The sequence below is a fragment of the Trichinella spiralis genome, assembly GCF_000181795.1.
Source record: "Trichinella spiralis strain ISS 195 chromosome Unknown Scfld1557, whole genome shotgun sequence".
Lineage (NCBI taxonomy): Eukaryota > Metazoa > Nematoda > Enoplea > Trichinellida > Trichinellidae > Trichinella > Trichinella spiralis.
In genome coordinates this window covers 1,073,657-1,082,028 of record NW_003528496.1, presented here as the reverse complement: position 1 = coordinate 1,082,028, position 8,372 = coordinate 1,073,657, and the positions used below count along the sequence as shown (strand labels likewise).

Sequence of the window (8,372 nt, the reverse complement as noted above, 5' to 3'; positions counted from 1 at the left end):
AAAAGTGAAGCACTTCGAAAGCAGAAAGAAAGCAATGAACAGCACCAACCAAGCAGAAAAGCGCTTGAAGCTGCTTCAAATTTACTTTGCAGTGGATATCGCATTGTTTGATGTCAGCATTTGTGCTGTGATTAATAATCTTCTGTCAACATCAACAAAAAGCATTGGTGCCACAAGAATTATCAATCAAAGTTGATCTTCAGTTGTAGATAAAATGAAAAATGAAAACTAAATGTTGTTTCAAAATGATTATTTAAAAATGGAATTTTAATTCCGTCAAATTGTTTATATTCCTTTTTGTCTTGCGTCCGAGTTCAGGGCTTTGCGTACGCGTGTTATTAGCTGATGAGCGAAACAACTGTTAGTGGACATTCTATGGAATACAGTATTTGTTTGCCTTTTGTAATGAGTAATTACAAGAAGCTGATGAATCAAATATCAGACATCATCATCCAAAATTTGCCTGCTGAAATTGTGATAGATACGGCTTTCTGGACTGGACGGCAATGAACAGAAAATGGACGCGGAAATGGATTCCGGTATTACTAATACTAGAGTAAGCGAGAAAATGACCCCTGAAATCATCCTTTAATGGCGTCCCTGCCGTCCTCGTCGGCGGGCTTGACTTATATACGGACGTCATGCAACCTTGCATGGGCCTCGCGGATTTGCGGGAAACTTGCGTTTCTAACATATATGTTAGAAACTAGAATGCTTATTTGAACATTTAGTAGCTATTTTTAGATGCTATAAATAACTTGTTTACTCGAACGCAACGGCGCTGATTGCATTGTTCATTGCGACGAGTCTGATAAGCTGCGAAGAGTGGTAAAATCAACGAAGAAGTTGGCAGTAGTCAACCGCCTCTTGCAAAGCGATTCTGCTTGAGCGTTGTTGTTGTTGAGTTCGTTGAGAAAAACTGTTTCTCTCTGATTGTCGTTATTGCTGAGTGCAGTATATTTGTGCGGACCGATATTTGCTTGGACGCAGTAGTTATCACAATTAAACAAAAAACCAGAGAAAGCGTAATTCGTCACGTGGACGAATAAGGCGCGAAGAGCTACAGTCAGTACTGGAAACTGATTGTTAGTTATTAAAAGTGTGTAGTATTGTTCCCTGCGATATTACACATTTTTTGGTGCTACGAGCCGGGAACAAGGAGTCTGGATTTGAAGAGCCAGATACTTCTCAAGTGGTGATAGCTAGTCTGCAACGCAGTATCGTAGTTAGAAACAGTTAGAAGATTGTCAACTATGGACAATTTGAACTAACGAAGAGCTGCTCAAGGTTGCCATGGACAACATGGAAGCAGCTTTAGATGGTAATGCTGAGACGAGACAGATTTGTTTCGCAAAGCTTATGGACACATGGTCTAGATATGAGGAAATTATCACTAAGCTGCTCGATAATACTATGGACCAGAAAGAGATTGATCTTTATACTGAAGAATGAGAAGTTGTATCTGTCGACATAACAGAGTTAAAATTCTAGGTGGAAAAAGAGATCGTGAACTTATGGTGCAAGAGTGCAAATCTACAGAGTCTATGCCAATTTCTCAAGCTGGAAGCTCAAACGTGCGACTTCCAAAGTTAGAGATAAAGAAGTTCAATGGTGAGTACCACGATTGGCAACGGTTTTACGATGAATTTGAGGCAACGATCAATTCCAATCCAACTTTGCCGTCGATTGAGAAATGCAATTATTTACGATTGTTGTTATCTGGGATGCAGAAACTGCTTTTCGGGGATTGATTCTGAATGCGGTTAATTATAAAACTGCATTAATTATTTTAAATGAGAAATATGGTGATTCGCAACTCCTTATTGAAGAACACTTGAAGAGTCTGCAGAACTTACCAATAATAACGAATCAGTGGGATTTGAAACGGCTGGAGAAATTTGTTAGTGATATGGAGATAAATATACGTGGTCTGGAAACGTTAAACACTCCACCTGTAGTGTATCAAGCCGCGTTGATCTCGATTACCAAGAGAAATTTCTGTGGAATGGAAACGCCAAAATCCAAACCGTCAGAAAGATATGTATGTCTTCCTGTCATTCCTGATGACAGAATTACGAAGTCGAAAAGTATCAACGTTTCCAAGGAGAGAAAAGAGTTTTTCCATTTCTATCCAGCAGGAAGACTGTTCCACGAGAACAGTATACTACAGCCGTATTACAAGCTACGGTAAGAAAAGCTTGCCTTATTTGCGGGGAGGATCATGCTATAGAAAACGGTTCTAAGTTTATTTGCATGAATCCTAAAGAGAGAATAATGAACGTGAAGAGGCTGAGATTATCTTATGCCTAAGGAGAGGCCATCCACTGGCATCCTGCAAATCAAAAGTGAAGTGCAGAACAGAAGAGTGTTCTAAGCGTCACCATCTTTTAATTCATCCAAACCAGGATAAACCTTCTGAGTGAGAACCAACCCAATACATCAGCTATAAAGGCAGTAAACCCCCACGCAGTCTACCATCACGAGCAGCTTGACAAGTTAGGACGTCTCGCGCCAGAAGATCCGAGACGGGTGATGGAGATTTACGATGAGTTCGCAAGTAATGCCTTCACCAGCCTAGACACTGCCGCATATTTTCCAACGTGGGACCAGGTGTTGCACACAGTGTACAACCGTCAGGCCAGGAGGTATCCACGCCTGGATGGATGGAAGGATGGGCAAATCGGCTGGAGCTGCAGCTCACTGCTGAGCACACAAAAACAAAATCCGGTGAGCAATTTTTAATGTATCATTCGCCGACCAATGATATATTGATATTTGCCACCGATCCGTGGCTGCTGGCTCAGAGTAACTGCTGGTGCGGGGATGGGACCTTTAACTGTGCAGAATATTTCTTGTAAACGTCGTTTTGAAAGTGATGAAAGAACTGTGACTGAAATTGGATCTCCACTCATGTATTTCAAAAAATATTTTACGGATGAAATGTTCCAATATATAGTCGATCAGTCAACTACCTACGCTGTTCAGAACAACAACCTGCGAGTTCATTTCTCAAGGCACGATATTGAGCTTTTTGTTGGTACCCTGGTAAAAATGGGAATAATTCCGATGTCCAGATATCAGATGTACTGGTCAGCAAATTTTCGTGTTAACAGTATCGCAAATTGGTTGACTCGTAACCGTTTTATAGAAACAATGCGTTATCTGCATTTCAATGATAACTTGCAAACTATACTGGACAGAGATGATCCAAATTATGATCGGCTTTGTAAGATTCGACCGTTGCTTGAAATGTTCGGGAAATGTTGCGTGGAAACCAAAAATGAAGAAATGCAATGTGTGGATGAACAAATTATTGCTTACAAAGGAAAGCACAAGCTCAAGCAATATCTGCCCAATTGTAATTTAGTACATGAAGGAAGAGTTTACAATTTGAAACGTACGAACATGCAAGATAAACAGTGGGTTTGCCGTCGGGTAATTAATATTTTATCTAATATCTCATTTCTGTTCATTCAGTTCAAGTTCATCATGTAGGTTAAAAAAGGATGCCGGGGTTCAATCCACACGAACTTGGATGTGGACGCAGTCTTGGATTGTAATCCTCATGCAGATGATTGCATCCCTGACAATGACATCCTTTATAAAATGGAGAAAAAAGCTGTTCTCAAGCGACGGGCTGCGGAGGAAATGAAGACCGTCCCGCAAATATACCACGAAGAAGCAAGCAGTGCATCTGCTGATTTGGAAACTGCTGGTCAGTTTCCAACCTTTAAAAGTGTTAAAACGGCAATGTACAGAAAACGGGCACTAAAATTTCCAAGACTTCGCCAACTCGCCAGCAGCTGGAGATTCCACCCCAGTGGCGAATGACGAAGTCTGATCGCCGTTTTTTATTATATAATAATGTACATAATTCTATTTTAATATTTTGTACAGAAGAAAATCTATCAATTTTATCTGAGCATTCTGTCTGATCCATGGATGGAACTTTCAAAATAGTTCCAGAATGGTACCAGCAGATGTTCACCATACATGTTTTTATTGCCACTTGTTTATTGTTTAACCGTCCATAAAGATCTCTCTACGTATCGTGAAATTTTCGATAATTTAATTTTAAAGGCGGCAGCATTGGGGGTGGTCCTACAGCCGCAAGCAGTAATTTGCGATTTTGAGAGCGCCCTGATCCCTGCACTGCAGGGGACATTTCCGGGGGTCAACATACAAGGCTGTTATTTCCATTTCTGCCAAGCAGTTCTGCGGAAGGTGACGGATTTTGGGATGCAAACCAGCTACATCAATGAAGCGGCAACGAAGAATAAAGTCAAAATGTTGCTGGCAACGGCTTTTTTGCCGCCTCATGATGTACCTGTTGCCGTGGAGCTGCTTGGCAGAGATGCTACGGGTTCAATAGCAGCCTTGTTCAATTACTTCAGAGTGGAATGGATGCTCCCTGACAGACTGCCGATGTGGAATGTATATAATGTAAATATTCGTACGAACAATGATTTGGAAGGCTGGCACTTCAAAATGAACCGACTTGCGGGGAAGCGACACCTCGGCTTTTATGAACTGCTCCAGTTGCTGATCGATGAGCAGGGATCAACGGAAACGTTGTTTCAACAAGTGACAACAGTGATCATCAGGCGTTACCGCCAGTGATTTACAGATAAAAAATAAGAAATATGAAGAACTGCAGCAACGCATAGCAGCGTTGACTGCAGAATACAATGGCGGTACGCGTACACTGGAGCAGTTTCTAAGAGCTGTGGCGTACCATTACTGAGTGCCAGCCTTTTTTGTACAACTGCATTATTTTCATTTAATCTTGTACAGTTTTTAATTGCTTTTCTATTGTATGATGTTTTGTTTTATTATATTGTTTGTTTGTTTTGTATTGTATTATATTGTTATATTGGTGTTTTGTATTATACTGTTATACTTTGTACTGCTGAATAAAGCGGTATAAATACGATAGATCAGGAGATTCCGTGCTATGTAAAAATAGTTTGATTAATGTCTTCTCAAATAAATAAAACCATGACCTACGCATTTAACTATATGTAAAATGTAAAATGTAATTTGGTATGTGAAATTCAGAACATTGCAATGAACATGGAAACAAAAATACTGCCGAATTCTTCCATAAGTGATATTTACATTAATACAGTATAAAAACCGCCATTTTGCTTCAGTCTGTATTGTATTGTATTGTATTGTTTTGTTTTGTTTTTCTTATTTTTTCATAGTAATTTCATTCTCTTACTTTCCTGTTTTTGAGAACAACAGAATTACAATAAAATAGTCAAAAGGTTAGGAATAAAATTTGACAAATAGAATGAAATGAAATTTGACAAATAAAATTAAATAAAATTTCACAAATAGAATGAAATGAAAATTGACAAATAAAATGAAATAAAATTTAACAAATAAAATGAAACAAAATTTAACAAATAGAATGAAATAATATTTGACAAATAAAATGCAAAGAAGTGACAACAAATGAAATTTACAGGCACGCGTCAGAGCAGCAACGAATGAAATTTTACTGCGAAAAAGTAGGCGGAGTCAGGGGGAAATCGGGTCTACCCCATCATCGCAGTTGCTTGGTATGATAACAGACGCGTCACAGCGACATCGACATATCTTGGTATAAAACCAAAATTAACTGTGAAAAGATGGGATGGCAGACAGCGAAAAGTAATGGACTTGAAATCCCAAACATTACAAAAAATTACAACATGAATATGGGCGGCATAGACTTGAACATCATGCTTGCTGCTCTATACCGCATCGAACACAAAAGCTGAAAATGGACCCGTCGCATTTTTTTGGATCATCAACACTGCCATGACAAATGCATGGCAACTGTATAAGAGAGGCAGCAAAGAGATGCCTGGAACATGCACAGGCACAATGGACCTACTAAGCTTCACTTGCCACGATAGTCAGTCCTTGTGTCTTGTGAACAAGCTTATTGCAACTTTCAGAAGCCATTTTCGTGCATCATCTCCAACGCCACCACCCCTTACATCAAGATGATTGGGAAGACGACCAACTGACGTCTCAAGAGAAGTAGCAAAGGACCAAAGTAGCCACTGGCCAGAAATCACTCAAACGCGAAGAAGATGCAGACTGTGTTCTAAATTAGCGACGTGCCTGTGCAATAAATGCAGTGTTTACCTATGCCTAAGTTGCAACATAAACTGCTTTACAGAATTTTATAACTAATTATTTGTTTTCCAATTATTGCATGCCTGAGTACATAAGAACAATAAACGTATTCACATTTAGTTATAGAAACGTGTACCCCTTTGAGGCCCACTGTATCACTTTAAAATGACAATAATATTATCGCAACAATAATTCCTTTTAGAATTTTTATACACACACCATAACGTGATCAAATTGCGTATTAAAAAAAACATTGCTCCACAGAAAAAAATGCAGGTTTGAATGGGTTAAGATTCTCCCATACTAATATCTTCATCTGTTCATGAGGGGTAAACTGCTACGGGTCGTACATAGTATGACGATTTGGAGAGATCTCCTCGCGTATAGCCGGATATTTGAAGTGCTCCATTCCAAAGCGGAAGAACTTGGCCTCCAACTTAATCCGGCGAAATTTGTTTGCGATTTTGAAACAGCCTTGATCGCGGCCATTCAAGGGAACTTTCCCAACATCTGGGTGCAAGGTTGCTTCTTCCACTTTTGCCAAGCCGTGCAGTGGCTGACTTGGCTTAAGAAATGATTATATTCATAATCAGGAAGTGAAGCAAAAAGTAAAAATGCTAATGGCCTTAGCATTGTAACCGTGGGATTCGAAATCTTAAAATGTGACATCAGGTCAAGTGGAAGAAGCATTGTTCCAGTAATTCCAGCGGGAAAGGCTTCCGGCTCCTAAAATTTTGCTTTTGAATGTCCATAGTGTGGCAGTGTGGACCAACAACCATCTGGAAGGTTGACACCGCCGCATGAACAAAGGAGCACGAAAGCACCACATGGGGTTTTATCAGTTTCTACAATTGATCATCGATGAACAGGGTAAAACTGACACGATGGCGCAGCAAATAGATTATAGCTTTACGCGGGGAAGAGTCTTCATAAGAGGTAGCGCAGCTTACAGAGACCAGCAGCGACTGGTAGCTGCGCTTACATACAGATTACATCGTAATGAAATCACTACAGAACATTTTTCAAGTGCTGTATCTTATCATACTTCTGCACTTGCACGATTACAGCACTTCTGCAATATTCATTATTATTGTATAGTTCATTTTTGTCCATTGTATATGTTGTAGTATAGTTCGAATGTTTGTTGTTGATTATTATTGATTGTTGTTTGTTGTTGATTGACTGCTGTTGTAAGATGAAATTGTATGCTATATATTTGTCTAATTCGGAAGCGATTGTAGCGAAAAGCAGAAATGTTTCTGTGCAAAGCAGTCTGCTGATTAGCACAGACATGAAGAAACAAAATTACAAAAGCAGGTCATTATTTGAACAGTGAATGTAAAAATGTAAAAAATACTTATTTTTAATCACCAATATTGCCGTATCACTTCTTTATTGAGACATTCATGGAAAGTGAAACATCTTTTTAAATTTTGGGATTAAAAATATGCACAGAAAATTCTTAACAAATGTAAGGAAGTTAAATACTAATCATGACCATACTTCAGAATAACTGTAATTCCTTTCACGCATAAAAGTAAGCTATCACTAATCTACATTATATATAAAGAAGAACTTTGTTTTCAAAATTGAGAAATGCGATTATTTATGTCCAAATTTAATGGGGAAGCACCCATATTTGGGAAAACTTTCATGGAGAACAATCATCCAATAAATGATCAAAGTTGAGTGGCTAATCAAATGCCATAAGTTATTTGACCAATTAGTGATTGAAACTGGGTAAATAATAGAATAACATAACTCATTAGCCAATTACCGATGAATCGCCGTACAACCTATCAGCGACCAAACCGTAATTTAATTTAATGGCAGTACTTCCCATATTTGGAGAAAAGTTGATAAAGATTAATTATTCAATCAATGATTAAAGCATAATAGCAAATCAAATGCACGAGTGATTTGCCCAATCACTTATCAGAATTATTAGCTAATGTAACGTGTCAACCTTTGCTTCAAGCGGTTTTCTATTATCTTCGAGGCGCTTTGATGTAGATCAGCGCGTGTTAAGCATTAGATGTTAACAAGGAGACGTAATATGTAAGATAACTGTTTACTGAAGAGTAAATATACCACAGAAAACAACAGAGAAAGTAAGAGCCCAGAGATCCAAGCAAAATCTTGGCGACAAAAATACGCCAACTAGCAGTGGACTGTAGATTACACTTTGCGTCAATGCGCGCAGTTCAAATCGAGTCACAGGTAAGCTGAAGGTCGTTCAT

General features: G+C 38.8%; 3 protein-coding genes across 3 annotated transcripts; 2 read left to right on the top strand and 1 right to left on the bottom strand.

The window, feature by feature from the left end:
• The first annotated feature begins 1,693 nt into the window (after window positions 1-1,693).
• Window positions 1,694-3,841, top strand: Tsp_04797 (conserved hypothetical protein). Its single transcript, XM_003369334.1, has 5 exons — window positions 1,694-2,187; window positions 2,406-2,727; window positions 2,845-3,435; window positions 3,496-3,715; window positions 3,783-3,841. Exons 1-5 carry the CDS (start codon window positions 1,694-1,696, stop codon window positions 3,839-3,841), a joined length of 1,686 nt encoding a protein of 561 aa, XP_003369382.1.
• Window positions 3,842-4,239: 398 nt separating this feature from the next.
• On the top strand, window positions 4,240-4,744 carry Tsp_04796 (reverse transcriptase family protein). The gene is made up of 2 exons (XM_003369333.1): window positions 4,240-4,593; window positions 4,628-4,744. The coding sequence occupies exons 1-2, from the start codon at window positions 4,240-4,242 to the stop codon at window positions 4,742-4,744; spliced, it is 471 nt and encodes a 156-aa protein (XP_003369381.1).
• A 1,725-nt stretch (window positions 4,745-6,469) lies between these two features.
• Tsp_04795 (hypothetical protein) lies at window positions 6,470-7,975 on the bottom strand. The gene is made up of 6 exons (XM_003369332.1): window positions 7,910-7,975; window positions 7,178-7,204; window positions 7,014-7,109; window positions 6,909-6,977; window positions 6,772-6,858; window positions 6,470-6,697 (listed from the first exon to the last, which is right to left on the bottom strand). The coding sequence occupies exons 1-6, from the start codon at window positions 7,973-7,975 to the stop codon at window positions 6,470-6,472; spliced, it is 573 nt and encodes a 190-aa protein (XP_003369380.1).
• Window positions 7,976-8,372: the final 397 nt, after the last annotated feature.

Coding starts and splice junctions, on each gene's coding strand:
- Tsp_04797 (XM_003369334.1), top strand. CDS start 1,694: ATGCAATTATTTACGATTGTTGTTATCTGGGATGCAGAAACTGCTTTT. Junction 3,436..3,495: donor AACAGTGGGTTTGCCGTCGG/GTAATTAATATT, acceptor TTCATCATGTAG/GTTAAAAAAGGATGCCGGGG. Junction 3,716..3,782: donor TGCTGATTTGGAAACTGCTG/GTCAGTTTCCAA, acceptor AAAATTTCCAAG/ACTTCGCCAACTCGCCAGCA.
- Tsp_04796 (XM_003369333.1), top strand. CDS start 4,240: ATGCAAACCAGCTACATCAATGAAGCGGCAACGAAGAATAAAGTCAAA. Junction 4,594..4,627: donor TGTTTCAACAAGTGACAACA/GTGATCATCAGG, acceptor AGTGATTTACAG/ATAAAAAATAAGAAATATGA.
- Tsp_04795 (XM_003369332.1), bottom strand. CDS start 7,975: ATGGGAAGTACTGCCATTAAATTAAATTACGGTTTGGTCGCTGATAGG. Junction 7,110..7,177: donor GTAATCGTGCAAGTGCAGAA/GTATGATAAGAT, acceptor TCTGTATGTAAG/CGCAGCTACCAGTCGCTGCT. Junction 6,859..6,908: donor CGGTGTCAACCTTCCAGATG/GTTGTTGGTCCA, acceptor GCAAAATTTTAG/GAGCCGGAAGCCTTTCCCGC.